We start from the raw sequence: 16,977 nt of genomic DNA, 5'->3' as shown, positions 1-16,977 counted from the left end.
AGGGATCCAGCCTCGTGACCGGAAGGTCGCCGGTTCGATCCCCAGAGCCGACAGCACATGACTGAGGTGTCCTTGAGCAAGACACCTAACCCCCAACTGCTCCCCGGGCGCTGCGGATTGGGCTGCCCACCTCTCCAGGCAAGTGTGCTCACTGCCCCCTAGTGTGTGTGTGTGTGCGTGTGTGCGCTCACTAGTGTGTATGTGGTGTTTTACTCCCTGGATGGGTTAAATGCAGAGGTGGAATTTTCCTGTTTGTGGGACTAAAAAAAAGTATCAATAATTTTTACAAAAGCTTTCCATACAAATTTTTGCTCTGCTGCTGGCCTTCACTGAGGAAATCATAAACAAGCTTCATTTGAGTTAAATTTACTTAAAAAGTCAAAATATGATTTTATAAATGTTTGTAAATGCCTCATTTTTTCAGGAGTATTACAGTGAATCCGTGATTGGGCTCATTTAGCTCTTGTAACTCTTGAAAATGTAGCTCTATTTTTTTTTATTTACTCATTTATTTACTTATATTTGCACAGCGAATGTAAGAAAACAACGACCTCTTTAGCTTACAGTGGCTTAAATGAGTAAAAATGAATTTTTAACATAGAATTAGCAAATACACAAAACATAGCATCTAGGCTAATGGCCCGAGGGCATTAAGGACATTGTAATGATTTACCCAAAATGTATTTTTCATTAATAATTTACTTTCAGTCCATAATTCAGAGAGCAGCTTTGAGCGGTTTCAAGGTGACATTGTCAGGGAATATCACTGTGTCATTATGAAAATAAAGAAAATAGACACTCGTGATTTTCGGGAATATTTGGATGATGCAACTTCCTGTTGAGTATGTGTCTTGTGGAATATTCGGGTTATTTCAGAGGGATGAACATGTGGGACCATAAAATGTACATTTTTCATAACCTATACTGAACAACACATTTCAAGCATGAGATGTTAAAACTTTTTAAGCATTTAAATGATTAAGTTAAGTGATATTTTTTTAATCCCACAAACGGGGAAATTCCACCTCCGCATTTAACCCATATCCATGAAGTGAAACACCACACGCACACTAGGGGGCAGTGACCACACTTGCCCGGAGCGGTGGGCAGCCCTATCCACGGCGCCCGGGGAGCAGTTAGGGGTTAGGTGTCTTGCTCAAGGACACCTCAGTCATGTGCTGTCGGTGCTGGGGATTGAACCGGCAACCTTCCGGTCACAGGGCCAGTTCCCTAACTTCTAGCCCAAGGTAAAGTGTGAAACATGCATATGAGGGATATTTTATGTGTGAATTAAATATCGTTTACCTTTACATACATACTTGTAAAATTAATATCACTCAAATGGAGCTAAGATGATGCCCAAAGACCAGCTATTATGTATATATCAATTCAGAACAGTCAGCCAGACATAAATCTCCAGCCAACAGCGGTCATGTGGTCAGAAACTGATCTCTGATAAAGGATTAAACACCCCTATGTTCTTTTGAATTACAATCCGTTTGAACAGAATAACATTGTTTTTGAGATTTGTGTGCCTTGTTGCAGGGTGGAAATGTTGTTTTCCATTGCATATCATTTAAAATATTCTGCAGCAACCCTGATAAATAATTCGCTTTTTACTAGAACAAGAACACTTGGCATCGTGATATCAGCCTTTTCGTATTACTCAGTATCGGATCGAAGCAGCGGTATCGCCCACCCCTCCTGTCTGAGCAGCTCAACCCCTTTAAACGAGCTTTGTACTACTGAGAACTAATGTGGGTGCTTCCATTCAGACGGATGGGGAGACCACACTGCATGTGCAGGTCCCTTTTTCAAACTTTTCCTAACGTAACCCAATTATAGCTTTGTTGTTGTTATGTTTCGAAGATCTAATCAAACCAAGCCGTGAATATAATTCGATTTTCCTCTTTTTTTGCTTACTTGTGTATCAATGATTACGCTGTGCCCCCCCTCCGTGAGGCTGTGGTCCATCCCGTCCAGCTGATCGCTTTGATTTCAGTAACTGATTCTCACTCACTCAACCGAAATCCGGCTGCTCTGCGCTTCGTTTTTATGCCGTTATCTTTTAACACAACACCATTTTTTGGTTCCCGGAGGGTTAAATCAACATTTCGGGTAGATACCTGTGCTTATTTTCTGTCTTCAACCGTTTTTAAGGGGTAGGCCTCATCTTCGTCCTCGGTCTTGCGTGGTTCCATGGAGGGCAGTGAGCGCAGCAAAGCGCCGGCGTTAGCGCCTCGATGCCCCTGCGGGTTCTGGGGGTGAGTCTCTCTGTTTTTAACCCTGTTTATTGTTGGTCAGACCGGAGATCTGGCCCGAAAGTCGGTCAGCTCGAAGCTAGAGACATTGCTGTGTCGTCGTGGCCGGGTGGGGGGGTGGGGGAGATAACCAGCTGCTTTTGTAAAGGACAGAAATCTCTAAATGCGGCTTCCGTTCACTCCTGCTGGGGCTGTAACAGCTGCGGAGCCCCTAAGGTGACAGTGGCTGGGTTTTAAAGGCGTGGCCACGGATTACTATATTGAGGCCACAAGTAAAGTTTCCCGTAACTAAATCTCATAGTTTGTGGCTTCAGTGTTGTAACTAGTGGCCTCAGTGTACTAACCCCTGGCCTTACTGTGCTAATGTGTGGCCTCACTTTATTAAAAACAAAACAAAAACACCTTGTCACATTAGGGGTCTGTAAATAACTCCCCCTGGTTGAGTTTTAAGAGTTAATATCAGTGTCCTAGCTATATAAGTTCACCGTCAGATTATCAAAGTGGGGTGGTTTTGTCCTTAAAATAGCCTGGGATTTGTTGTAATATGGAAAGTAATGTTTATTTTTATTTATTTATTTATTTATTTATTTATTGGCTTAACTATGTCTGAAGACTTTGGGTGTGAAGCAAGTTGAGGGTCTAGTCTAGTTTGGCTTCATTGAAATGTTCCTCTGGGCCTTGGTATGATCTACAAGGTCGCAAAATTAGGGAATGGGTGACGGGCTCAGCTGGACGGGCGTTGTTATCTCAACCCTGGAACAGAGGCCTTGTATTCTACCGTATTGTCACCTTAACGTTACAGTAAGGGCGTAATATGAGTCGTGTTATCGTGGTAAATTACATCACAATATGCTTTTCTTGTCAAATCGTGGATGTTAATGCTTTAACAACGCCGGCCGACTGCTTGTCTCGCTACAGAGAGAGTATGATTCAGCCCAGGGTTAGTGCAGCGCAGTACGTGAAACATTAATCGCTGCATTCATGTTTTAATAGTGTTTTTTTTTTTTTTTTTGTCTGTTCTACCTTAAACTAAATTTGAAAGCTGATTGATCCCTTGCACCCAGAAGATGGTGTAGCTTTACCATGTTGACCACCTCTACAATGCAATCTAGATGATAGTAAGGGTGACCAATCCTGGTCTCTGATGTCTAGAGTTTGTCTCCATTTAAGCTCAAAGACCTCCAGGGTCTTGTGAATGTTAGAACCAGGTGTGTTGGATCTGAAATCTCCAGGGTGGTAGATCTCCTGGACCAGGATTGTGACCCTGGACTACAGGCACTCAAAGCTCCATTTCAGGTGTTTATGGCAGAGCGTCCAGGGGCCACACCTGCTTTTAGCCATCTAGTGCATGACGGGCTGTTTCTTCGTGCTTCTCATGGCACTTCTCTGAAAGGCCTGGGCGTCTGGTGGGGTTAAACATCCTGCCTGGCCCTTAGCAGCGGGAGGGCAGCTGGGCGATGGATTATTTTCCCAAGGCAGTAAGTTGTCAAAGCATTACTGCTGGCACTGAATTAGCAAATATCATGGAATTCCCTGCAGATGAACTGGGTGGATCCCTGCAGTGATCTAGGCTCTGCAGGAGCTACTGTTATATAATTTAGGCTAGGCTTATGATGCAGCACAGATGATCCGAAGAAATTTATGTGACCAGTGTCTTAGGATTGAACAGTTACATTGGCTTTTTGGTACTGTGCCATATATACAGTGTGTGTGTGTGTGTGTGTATATATATATACATACATACATACATACATACATATATATATATATATATATATATATATATATATATATATATATATATATATATGTGTGTGTATGTGTATATACACACACACACTCGCTATATATGTATATGTGTCTGAACTTTTGTTCTTCTATAGCACCGAACCTTTGACACTAACAGGTACCGGAGGCTTGTACCCCACTAATTAGCATCAGCCGCACACCTGAATCATCACCACATCTGATAGACTTGCTCATGTGGTTTCCTACCCGTGTTTGTGTTCCCTGCTCATATTGATTTTTCTCTTAACCAGATTAGATTGTTTTCTCCACTTTCTCAGTGTCACCTTTCTGCTCTGAAAGCAGTTACTAAAAACAAAAAAAGCACAACCCATTTTGGTTTGAAGACCAAAGGCCCCTCTAGCTCATTACTGAACGTTCACAATGACCTGAATCGCAGTGGTCGTCCAGTTTCTCCCGCGTTGGGTTCATCCATTATGTTCCACACCAAAGAGATACCTATAATGCCAAACTAAGAGGTGGTGATGTGACGGGTAGAGAACAGGCCTGAGGCGTTATGATTAAATATAGCATCTGGGAAATTATGTCTAGGCTAATTTACATAGTGGTTGTCAAAACATTCATTTGTCACTGTGCTTTTTTCCAGAGCTCTCCTCGAGGAAGTCCAGCATGTAGTTACCATCCAGTACCTAGTTTATCTTCAATGTAAAAAAAATTAAATAAATAAAGGTGCCTTGAATATCCTGTAGGGTTCGTTTTAGGTGCCTCCAAAAACCTTCCCACATCACCGGAGGAATCGTCAGTGGTTATACGAGCTCTTATAGGCACAGACGCTGCTTAGCAAGGCCTTGCTTCCTTATCAGAACTGGCACACTACTATCGGAAAAATGATGACGTTTGTGAAGTTGCAGAAGCAGTGCTAGTCATCACCTGGATAAACATCCGCTGTTTGTAAGAATTCCTCAACATTCCTGTTACAAGAACTGCCCGGAGTGATTTAGGCCTGCAAGTCGTCCTCTGTTTATCTTCTCAATACTGCTAGTGCATACTGTGTTTAGGTTCATTCATTCAGTCATTCATTCATTCATTTATTTATTTATCTTCAAAAAAGGAAAAAAAAACCTGTTTACTTTAAATAATGTCAGAATCACATCAGTATCAGAAGATATTTGCTTTAAAAATTAAACTCGGCCTTGGATTGATGTTAATATGTGATGTTTCAAACTGATATTTGTTAACCGTATAGCTCTGTGTGTGTGTGTGTGTGTGTGTGTGTGTGTGTGTATTTTGGGTAATTTCTTTTGGGCCTTTGATCATGAGATCTACGCACAACATAAAAGGCAATAGGCATTTTAAAATAATGACAAAAACTGAAAAATGACAAAAATGGAGATAAAAGGTTTTGTTCTGACAGCAGCGAGATTATTTATTTATTTATTTATTTGTTTATTTATTTATTTATTTATATAAATTTTAGTTTATGTAGAGATTGGACTATATCGCTTTCTCGTCCCATACAAGTACTGAAACCTTGAATATCTGCCAATACCAAGCTCTTCTTGGGGGCAGTCGTGGGCTGGAGTTTAGGGAACCAGCCCTGTGACCGGAAGGTCGCCGGTTCGATCCGCTTGGCTGACAGTCCATAACTGGGGTGTCCTTGAGCAAGACGCCTAACCCCCAACACGGGCAAGTGTGCTCGCTGCCCCCTAGTGTGTGTGTGTATTCACTAGTGTGTATGTGGGTGTTTCACTGCACGGATGGGTTAAATGCAGAGGTCTAATTCCATAGTGTGCAAACACAGAGACAAATGGTTGTTAATTCTATTCTATAATTCTATTCTCTTCTAGATTAAAGCAGGTCACTTCAGATGAGCATCCAGAAGTAGGTGGTCATGCTCGACCTACTCCAACACAGCAAGGATGATTTGTTCTTATATTTGTGAGATGGTTTAAAATATTGAATAGTAAATTAGTTCCTCTCTAACCTTCTCATAAGGACCATGACCACCATCACCATCCCGCACCAAGAAGGGTTCTTCTGTGGTTTTGATGTCAAGCCTGTACCAGAATCCTTTTTTAGCACCAACAAAGGGTTTTTCTTTGGTGCTGTATAGAACCTTGTTCAGAAAGGTTTATTGAATCTACAGCACATTCTGTCACTGTGGAGAACCCTTTCATGATCCAGAGAACCCTTTAATCATGCAGAGAGTTCTGTGACTGTACATGTTTCTGTATAGAACCATTTTCTTTACTAAAGAACCCTTGAAGAGAACCGTAACCATGTTTTTTTTTAAGGGTGTGCAGCGACCCATTTCACTCCAAACCACTCTGAATGATTCTGTTTACGTCTCAGCCGCTGAATTATGCATAACATGTAAGAAATCAGGGGAATTCTGCTTTGAGGCAGCCCTGCGAGGGTTAACGTGTTTCGGTCGGTCGTTTATTTACATGTGTACTTTAAGATAAGATAAGATGCGTTTATTGTCATTGCACAGTGTACAACCAAATTGAGCAGCAATCCAACGGCACTTCCTGCATACAAAACAACTTAAACACCAGGCTTAAAATATATAAAGAGGAAAAAAAAGTATCAATCTTAAATATAAAGAAAAAGGACTAAAACTATATATTCTAAAACGGTCAATAGACAATAGACAGGTGAGGTAGCAGTTGTTGCACGTTCCTTGGACAGCTTATAGCGTTTTATAGCGTATATACTATTGCACATCTAAGAATTATTGCTTATAATTCTTATATAATATTGCAGATTATAGATTGCAACGTTTAACGTTGCTCATAAATGGCTCTCGGGGCACTGGCCTCTGGCTCACGTGCTGGTCTCGCAGCTCACGTGTTTCAGGCGTCTGTAACCTGTGCACACTGAGAAAAGCCTGGAGTGGCATTAGTTGAGCTCCCAGCGAGAACGCGGCACATTCCCTCTGTTTACTTTCCTCGCTGCTGATAAGATTAAAGACTAGAATTCCTGTGGCTGTGGCTCATTGATTTCAGTAAGAGCGCAGGTGTCTTCCCTTAACTCTACTTGGCACGTTTACGTAGCTCAGCCTGTTCGACAAGGAGGGGGACAAAGCTGCTCGAGCTAAGATTAGCTGTAGTAATATTAGCCTTTGAGCTAATATGAATAAGACGGATGTTCTGGGAATAGATCCTCTTCCCTCGTTTTCTTTCTGTGGTTCAGCTGTTGCAGTATCAGACTGGACGGTGTAACTTATGATGCAGCAGAAAGAGGTTTCTGTTCAAGATGTGCTGTGAGCAGAAAGTGTAAGACTTTCTGAATAAGTCAGTGTTTGAGACATAAACATAATCATTCAGAGTGGTTCGGTGTGAAACACTAAGTGTGTGTGGGTCTTGGCCGTGACTGAGCTGCTGTCATGCTTAGTGTTTCTCGGGTTTTCCCTGGCTCTGATTTTGCCCCTTTTGCTGTTGGCGCCATCTATTGGTGAATTAGGATTAGAAATAACAACCATTTGTCAAATTTTAGACCATAGAAATTAGACCATGCGTTTAACCCGTCCGTGCAGTGGAACACCCACATACATGCACACTAGCGAACACACACACTAGGGGGCAGTGAGCACACTTGCCCGGAGCGGTGGGCAGCCCTATCCACGGCACCCGTGGAGCAGCTGGGGGTTAGGCGTCTTGCTCAAGGACACCTCAGTCATGGACTGTCAGCCGAGGGGATCGAACCGGCGACCTTCCGGTCACAGGGCTGGTTCCTTGACCTCCAGCCCACGACTGGTGGAGCTAATTGCTGGAATGTGTTTGTTTTCAAATGTGATGCATCATCATTTTGAGATACTGGTATCATGTTTTAAATATCATTATCATTGTTATGTACTGAGGTGTGCTGTATTGCCATCGTAATGCCCAAATGAATTTCACGCCCAACAACTGTCATTAACTTTGTTTACATCCTAATCATTTAATTATGCAGAAAAGTGTGAAAAGTGGTGGTTTCCCTTTACCGTTATGCCGTGTGACTAAACATAGTCCTGTGATTAGATTTATTTATTTATTTATTTATTATTATTATTATTATTATTATTATTTTATTATTTATTATTATTTTATTTATTTATAATCGCAGCGTTATCTAAAACATGCCCAACCTTGCAACAGCAGCTATAAAATAGTGTGTAGGTAGAGAACTGTGGCACGTTTGTAGTTAACTGATCTTGTGCTGAAGTGTTTGAAGTCCATTACAGGTTTGATTGGGGCAGATATCAGAAATGCTTATTTAATTAGTTGTTGGAAGTCATGTTGTAATTTGCATATTAACACACATTCCTACACTGGCTTTAATATGTGGTGCTGGTTTAAATGGAGAGTTAATGTGGGTTATTTATTTATTTATTTATTTATTTATTTATTTTGTGTGTTTATAGGTCCAGTAAAACCATGAACCTGTGCTCTAAATGCTTTGCCGGTAAGTTTCCTGCTGTTTGTCTCTGAGTGGGTGAGTCTGTGTGAGAAAGACATGACATTGTGCTGTAAAGCAGGCTAATGTGCACATGACCTCATGTTCTTTGTTTTTCTGGTGAAAAGTCATCTGTAACCGCCTGGCAGGCTTTAAAGGCTCTGATTGCTTCACTGCGTCTCAGTGCTTTGCTTTCTTAAACACACCCAGGACGGCTAATGAGGGGTTGGTGATCAGGCATGTTAAACACTGAACTGTCCTGAGCTTCGGTCTGCAGGACCGCAGTTTGACTCCCATGGTCATTTTTCATCTCTTGTTCTACCTCAAAAACCGATAGAGGTAAAACAATTAAAAATGAATAAATAACTTGATTTGATGTTCAATTTTAATCCTGTTTTATTTGCTTCACTTAGACACAACTAAATACTTTAATACACACCTAAAAACAATATTTTCAGATTATCAGCAAATGCAAACAACGGTACAATAACATTTAACGCTAAGGGCGTAAACAAACTTTAATTGGACTTCACGTTCACATTTTGGGTGACATGATTGTTGTGCTGTAAAAATGAATTTGAATTAAATTGCTGCTTTTTGTCAAAATTAACTAATATTTTTAAATAAAATTGAAATGGAGATTTAACATACTTTTACATACAGTATCCTTGAGAGCCTTAAGGCTGAAGCTTCAGCGCTTGGCTAGAAAACAGTGGCTAAATTAGCCTAGTTAGCCAGTTGATAATGCTATGATGATTAAAAATAAAAATACAACCCATTTCCAAAAAAGTTGGGATGCTGTGCAAAACGTAAATAAAAACAGAATGCAATGAAATGCAGATCATTTTAGTCCTGTTTTTAATTATATAGTACAAAGATTACATGACAGATGTTGCAGCTAAGAAATGTAATTGTAAATGTAAAATAATATATAATTATAATATTTTATATTATTATATACATTTTTTTAATACATGCCTGTTTTGAATTTGATGCTACACATTTAAAAATAAAATAAAAAATCAATTTGCAAAGGGGCAAAAAAAAGATTCGTAACATTGTGTAAAGCTAAAAGGAAAAAAAAACCTGGTGGTTAATTGTTCACCATTCTGAGAGAGACTGCATGGGCAAATAGTGCAGCAGTTCAAGAATGTTCCCCAACATAAAATAGCAGAAAACTTATCTGTGGGACATTTTATATGATTAAAAGATTCCGAGAATCTTGAGGAGTCTCTGTATTCAAGGGACACAGCCAAACACAAGTCTTGGCCGCTGTGATCTTCAGGGCCTCAATCGGCACTGCGTTAAAAAGTGGTGGTCCATCTTTCATTGTTGCATCAACAAATGCAAGTTAAGTCTTCAAAGAAGATGCCATATATTAACAATATCCAGAAACTCTTTTCTGGGCCCAGGCTCGTTGAAGATGGGCCGAGGCAAAGTGAAAGTGTCCTGTGGCCCAACAAATCAAAATTTGGAAATCACGGATGCCGCATTGTCCAGGCTAATGGGAAGAGGGCCAATCCGGCTTATAAGTGCACATATATACAGTTTTTGGAGCAACATGTGCTGCCATCCAGACAACGTCTTTTTCAGGGAAGGGCTTATTTCAATAAGACTGCCAGACCATGTTCTGCAGGCATGGCTCCATAGTAAAACTGACCTGCCTGCAGTCCAGACCGGTCACCTGTTAACATTTGGCGCATTATGAAGTGAAAAATACAACAAAGGAGGCTCAGAACTGATGAGCATCTAAATATAGGGCATTCTGTTTTTATTTACATTTTGCATCCCCACCTTTTATAAATGGGGTTGTAATAAAAAAAATGAAGCGTAATTAAAATAAGACTTAAAATTAAGGTTGTGTTTTAGTTGGATGTAAATAAAGTAAATGTAAAGTAAAAGCATGGTATTGTTAGGCCAGCCACAATAGCAAGGTTTATTTGCAACTGTGGCTCTTATTTTGATATCTAATAAGTGATCCAGTTTATTGGAAAAGAAGCTGCTTTGTAATACAGCAGCATTTGGTGGTTAGTGCTGAAGACTCGTGCTGTTGCTCTCTGCAATCAGGTGCTTTTATGGGTGGAGGAGGAGCCCGTCAGGTATCTGTCCTCTGTAAATTAAAAGCCTCCTGTGTTTCTTTTTCAGACATCCAAAAGAAACAGCCGGACGTTGAGTGTTCCACGAAGTCCAGTCCAGCTTCTGGAAGCAGCCAGTCATCCGTCTACAGCAGTGACGCCAGCAGCAGTAGTAGTGGTGCAGGCCAGGCTTTACTCACAGTACAGAACTCATCTAAACAAGCTGACCTCACAGCACAGGAAGGTAAGAGCTTTGGCTCCACCTACCGGAGACCATGTAATAGTGTGAGGTGAAAAATAAGAACAGCTGCTCTCTTCAGCTGCACTTTCACTAGGTTTTTGCAGCTAAACAGCAACAACAAAATAGTGAATCGTAGTTATATCAGATAATTATATACTTACCACAGCACTGTGCTATACACTGATCTCTGTAGCTGAAGGGTGTAGATAACTGTTGTGCAGCTGCAGTTAGCCCAAGAGCTAACATTGCAGTTGGCAAGCTGGCTAACGTGTCTAAAATAACCAGCAAGATCACAGAAGTAGAGATAATAATGCTGCCTATAGTTGGTATAGTATAGTTATTTATAGTCAGTGGGGAAGAAAGGGTTTGTGCTTTTTAAAAAAAAATGAACTCCATTAAATCTATTTTGAAAGCTCAGTGCTGCCATCTGAGGCAGCAATGCAACCTGCCCCTTTAGTGGTTGGCACAGTCAAAGCAGCAGGGCTATTGGTCAATTCACGTCAGACTTCCCCGAAATTCACACACCAGGTTTATTCTTCAAGTTTATTATTATAAGTTATACTTTATGGGGGCAGTCGTGGGCTGGAGGTCAGGGAACCAGCCTCGTGACCGGAAGGTTGCCGGTTCGATCCCCAGAGCCGACAGCACATGACTGAGGTGTCCTTGAGCAAGACACCTAACCCCCAACTGCTCCCCGGGCGCTGTGGATTGGGCTGCCCACCGCTCCAGGCAAGTGTGCTCACTGCCCCCTAGTGTGTGTGTGCTCACTAGTGTGTATGTGGTGTTTCACTTCACAGATGGGTTAAACGCGGAGGTGAAATTTCCCCTTTGTGGGACTAATAAGGGTTAATTAATCTTATTCACCCTCAAAGTCTGTGAGGTGAACGTACTCACTATATCGAACCAAAGCTGCCCTTATGAAATTTTATCCAGCTTTACAGCTTTGGAGTCAAGACAAGTTTAAAAAGTAGTTCAGGTTACTTCTGCTTTTCCTGGGTTTCGTGGTGTCCATGCTATTCAGAAAACTAAAGCCTACTGTTTACAAATGACCACAGATTCTCTGTTTTCATGGAGATATAAAGGATCACGCTATACAGATTTAGACACCCTTGACCAAAGACTTCAGTTTTTATTTCTTTCTTTATACTGGCATGTTTTGCAGACTGAATTTATTGATTTCTGATTGGCGTCTGTTGTCCCAAGGCAACAGGCTTTCAGTTCTTTTCAAGGAATCATGTCATTGCCCATTGAAATCGACCGCTAGGCCAAATGTGGCAGATAGAGATTCAGTTGGAACTGTAGCCGCTCTATGTCCAGTAGAGGGGGCTGTGTTACCATCTTCATTGGGCTTTTATGATTTAGGATTTTATGGAGAGCAGCTGTCACTCTGGCAGAACTTTGGGTCCGGAATAATCCAGTGATTAATGGTTAAACAGCTGACTGTCAGCTTTCGTCCCAATTAATGTTTCGTTCATTCATATGATGAAAGTAAAACGGCATAGATTTGAAATGGTATCTCAGCAAACAGGTTCATTTGCATTGAGGGCGCAGGAATGTTGTAAAGTGAAAGTGTACCCAATTCCAGAAAAAAAATAAAATCACACACACGGATCTTCACTTTATTCCCAGCTGAAGCCAAGCCTAATTACAATGACTGAAACAACAGAAAGGCAGACTAATCCTTTTTAACCTCTAAGAGCAAATTCATGAGTTAAAATAAGCAAATGTTATTTGTTTTACAGTGAATGTTCCTCTAGAGATCCGTTTAAAGAATTTGATTCTTGAAAGAACCCTTAAATCGATTTGTAACCTTGACGTACATTTTTTTTAAACCATTTACGTTTCTTCAGTCTTTTTCAGAACAAAAGTGGTTCTTCCATCTTTCAAAGTACTTTGTGTACTTGTGTAGTCAGGTAGTTAAGTGTTTAGGTACTTCTGTATGATTAGTACTCAAAGATGTATGAAGTATTTAATTTCAAATATACTTAACACATCTACATGGGACAAACCTAAATTACATTTTATAGTTTTTTTTTATGCCAATGTATTTGTTTAGTTCAATGTGGGGGGTGGGGTTATTTATATTTTATATATATTTTTATATATATATATATAGGCTAATATGTCAAATTCAGTAAATAAAATAATAAAAAGTAATTATATAAACTGAAATGCGGTCTGTTTGGAGGATATTTAAACTTTAAGTGAAAATCAACAAGTTATGTCCATACGTTTTTGTATACATTGAGAAACATACCTTTTACCCTTTGCGTTTTCATGTAGACCTTCAGAGTGCTTGTTACAGATCTCAAAGACCAGCCAATTTTTTTTTCCCTTGTTTTTCTCTTCACTCAAGCTCCAACACCTTTACTTTACTGAAATGTCCAAGCTGATAAGTGTTGATAACCGTGCTGTATCTGCTTTCCTTTCAGGAGCTTCACATACAGAACCTCTCTGCACACCAGCTAAACGGCCATGTGACTCAGGTATACCGCTACTGCTGAAACTATGGCTGTGTTGGCTCGACTGTTGTTTGCTTGTTTTAATGTATGAATGCATATATGCTTTTATTTTAGGACTGTTGAAGTGAACATGTTAATCGTTTTAGTCACATCAGGCTGAAGCTCAGCTGTATGTCGCTGTGATGGAGCCTGTGATTGTAGAGCTCTCATTCAGCTTTTAAATGTGTCGAAGAAAAACCTTCAGTAGGCTACGCTGGACAGACGCTTGCAGGAGAACTGTGTGTGTGTGTGTGTGTGTATATATATATATATATATATATATATATATATATATATATATATATATATATATATATATATATATATACACACACACACACACACACACACACACACACACACACACACACACACACACACACACACACACACACACACACACACACACACACACACACATCCTCCGCTGTGACCAGAACCCACAAGCTGTGTGAATGAGCGCAAGAGATGCAGTTGCAGAGGAGCTGAACCACTGACTGTGATATACAGTCAGTGAGAATATATATGTGTGTTCATGTATATGGAAAAGTACACTTCTGAATATTTTAGTGCACATTTAAACATGGGAAATTGCGCTAGAATTGGCAGAAAAAAAATGGTCAAATTTAAGTGTAGCACTCTGTAGTGGATGTGAAGTTATTTTCACTTAGAAAATCCCTTTTATCAGCTCCACTTACTGTATAGCTGCACTTTGTAGTTCTACAGTTACAGACTGTAGTCCATCTGTTTCTCTGATACTTTGTTAGCCCTTAATTATACCCTGTCTTTGGGGTCAAATGTGAGCAAATAAGACAAATGTAATGAATTTTTTAAAATATATATCGTTTATTTTATTTATTCCTAACTTTAATCTGTCTCTCTGTCTCTCTCTGTCTGTAGATGAGGAGTCGGTGAGAAAGAAAGCACGAATTTCTCCGGAGGAGCAAAAACAGAAGAGCCGTCGTCGCTGTTTCCGCTGTCAGAGTAAACTGGAGCTGGTTCAGCAGGAGCTGGGTTCCTGCCGCTGCGGTCAGTGCTCTACACTCCACTCTTAACATGCACAACTGCGTACACAATAGCTGTGCAGAGCTACGTATGATCTCATAACGAGAATATAGATAAGATTTGCCTTGAATGTGAGTGGGAGATCAGACTTATTAGAGTGGGAACAAATTAAATTTTCCAGGTCGGTGGTTTGAGAAAGTAGACAAGCATGGTATTAGCACTGTGACTGTAGACCAACATCCACTACAAGAAATGTAATGTTGCTTACGCTTCCTGTAGTGTATTACAGTCTGTCAGAGCGACTGTGTGGATCATATGAACATTATAGAGCTTTTTAAATGAAACAGTAGAAGCCGTATCGCCCCCTACGCTTCCTGTAGTGTATTACAGTCTGTCAGAGCGACTGTGTGGATCATATGAACATTATAGAGCTTTTTAAATGAAACAGTAGAAGCCGTATCGCCCCCTACGCTTCCTGTAGTGTATTACAGTCTGTCAGAGCGACTGTGTGGATCATATGAACATTATAGAGCTTTTTAAATGAAGCAGTAGAAGCCGTATCGCCCCCTACACTTCCTGTAGTGTATTACAGTCTGTCAGAGCGACTGTGTGGATCATATGAACATTATAGAGCTTTTTAAATGAAACAGTAGAAGCCGTATCGCCCCCTACGCTTCCTGTAGTGTATTACAGTCTGTCAGAGCGACCGTGTGGATCATATGAACATTATAGAGCTTTTTAAATGAAACAGTAGAAGCCGTATCGCCCCCTACGCTTCCTGTAGTGTATTACAGTCTGTCAGAGCGACTGTGTGGATCATATGAACATTATAGAGCTTTTTAAATGAAACAGTAGAAGCCGTATCGCCCCCTACGCTTCCTGTAGAGTATTACAGTCTGTCAGAGCGACTGTGTGGATCATATAAACATTATAGAGCTTTTTAAATGAAACAGTAGAAGCCGTATCGCCCCCTACGCTTCCTGTAGTGTATTACAGTCTGTCAGAGCGACTGTGTGGATCATATGAACATTATAGAGCTTTTTAAATGAAGCAGTAGAAGCCGTATCGCCCCCTACGCTTCCTGTAGTGTATTACAGTCTGTCAGAGCGACTGTGTGGATCATATGAACATTATAGAGCTTTTTAAATGAAACGGTAGAAGCCGTATCGCCCCCTACGCTTCCTGTAGTGTATTACAGTCTGTCAGAGCGACTGTGTGGATCATATGAACATTATAGAGCTTTTTAAATGAAACAGTAGAAGCCGTATCGCCCCCTACGCTTCCTGTAGTGTATTACAGTCTGTCAGAGCGACTGTGTGGATCATATGAACATTATAGAGCTTTTTAAATGAAACAGTAGAAGCCGTATCGCCCCCTACGCCTCCTGTAGTGTATTACAGTCTGTCAGAGCGACTGTGTGGATCATATGAACATTATAGAGGCTTTTTAAATCAAACATCACTAGGACCACATGCATGATATGCACATTCATTTAAAATAGTGTAATTTAATCTAGTCTACAATTAAAAGCCATGTTTTCATAGTCCTTATGATGGATCATGGTTGCAGCGCTAACTCTTGATCTGTTATAATGTTCAGCTTTTCGTCTCATGTGATTTTTCCTCTCTTGCTGTGTAGGTTATGTGTTCTGCATGCGGCACCGCCTGCCCGAGCAGCATGATTGCGTGTTTGACCACCAGGGCCGCGGGCGGCAGGAAGCTGTGAGGAAAATGGTGAAGCTTGAGCGCAAGGTGGGCCGCTCATGCCAACGAATAGGGGAGGAGTGTTCCTGAGCCACGGCCAATCGGAGGAAGGCTCAAGTTGCATCTGAACACGTCCCATTCGTGCAGGAGATGGTCAGTCAGAAAGACTCGGGGACCTGTTTTATACTGCCCGAGCTGCTGCTGCCCAACTCAAAACTGCACTCAGCATTAACCTGGACTCTGAACTTTAGAGACCATTTGGTCAGTTCTGGTTCTCTGCAGGCTGAAGCAGACTGTCCTAAAGCAGCGTGGTGGAGGCTGGCTGCTCAGTCTTCAGGGCTTCTCAGGTGTGGGTGGAGGGTTTGACCACAGCCTTCTACCTTCTCCTCAACTCCAACCTCTTTCAAGGCGTGTGTGTGTGTGTGTGTGTGTGTGTGTGTGTGTGTGTGTGTGTGTGTGTGTGTGTGTGTGTGTGTGTGTGTGTGTGTGTGTGTGTGTGTGAGAGAGGGGCTGCGCCGACGTTTTGTTCTGTTTGTTTTCCTGGCAGTGGTAGTTAACAATGTTATGAGTGAGTAAAGTCTATGAAAGACCAACCCTGAAGCTGAAAAGATTCTTCTAAATCCTCAATGGTCACCTCCTCCAGCGTATCTCCATCTGTCTCATCCTCTCTTCCTCCTCACACCTGCTTCAGGATCGAATTTCACGAAACTAGCCCCATCAGAATGTCCCGGCTGCTGTGGTTCAAGAGGTTTCAGTTGGACTCATCAGGTCGGGAGTTATTTTTAGTTTGAGCCCTTTTTTTTTTTATGCCTTTTTTTTGCTTTAAAGTGGAATGGGAAAAAATTAATATTAATTATCTTGAACTTTTATTTAACTATTATTTTATTTGCTCATATAGTTGGTATAGAACAAGTAATTTCTGGATTATTTAGAGTTGCTGCCCCTCCCCCCCTTTAATTTAGCTGATTCTCCTTGTTCTGTAAAAACAAATAAACCTGAATGAAAGTG

At 41.0% G+C, this 16,977-nt stretch overlaps 1 protein-coding gene and 1 long non-coding RNA gene across 2 annotated transcripts in view; one reads left to right on the top strand and one right to left on the bottom strand.

Moving 5' to 3' along the window:
* LOC108426282 overlaps positions 1–2,361 on the bottom strand; it is a 9,955-nt gene extending 7,594 nt beyond the window's left edge. The window contains exon 1 of the long non-coding RNA XR_005130196.1: positions 2,127–2,361. This is a non-coding gene — a long non-coding RNA (uncharacterized LOC108426282). The remainder of the gene's footprint in view (positions 1–2,126) is intronic.
* On the top strand, positions 1,961–16,977 carry LOC108426281 (AN1-type zinc finger protein 3). Its single transcript, XM_017695643.2, has 6 exons — positions 1,961–2,264; positions 8,413–8,453; positions 10,590–10,763; positions 13,193–13,246; positions 14,162–14,290; positions 15,905–16,977. Exons 1-6 carry the CDS (start codon positions 2,200–2,202, stop codon positions 16,057–16,059), a joined length of 618 nt encoding a protein of 205 aa, XP_017551132.1. The 5' UTR covers positions 1,961–2,199; the 3' UTR covers positions 16,060–16,977.

This window comes from Pygocentrus nattereri, chromosome 4 (genome assembly GCF_015220715.1).
Source record: "Pygocentrus nattereri isolate fPygNat1 chromosome 4, fPygNat1.pri, whole genome shotgun sequence".
Lineage (NCBI taxonomy): Eukaryota > Metazoa > Chordata > Actinopteri > Characiformes > Serrasalmidae > Pygocentrus > Pygocentrus nattereri.
This window is presented reverse-complemented; position numbering and strand designations above follow the sequence as displayed.

What these genes read in the sequence shown, in the direction of transcription:
- LOC108426281 (XM_017695643.2), top strand. Translation starts at nt 2,200, where the DNA reads ATGGAGGGCAGTGAGCGCAGCAAAGCGCCGGCGTTAGCGCCTCGATGC. An exon ending in TGCCCCTGCGGGTTCTGGGG is followed by an intron (nt 2,265 to 8,412) that starts GTGAGTCTCTCT and finishes GTGTGTTTATAG; the next exon opens with GTCCAGTAAAACCATGAACC. An exon ending in TGACCTCACAGCACAGGAAG is followed by an intron (nt 10,764 to 13,192) that starts GTAAGAGCTTTG and finishes CTTTCCTTTCAG; the next exon opens with GAGCTTCACATACAGAACCT.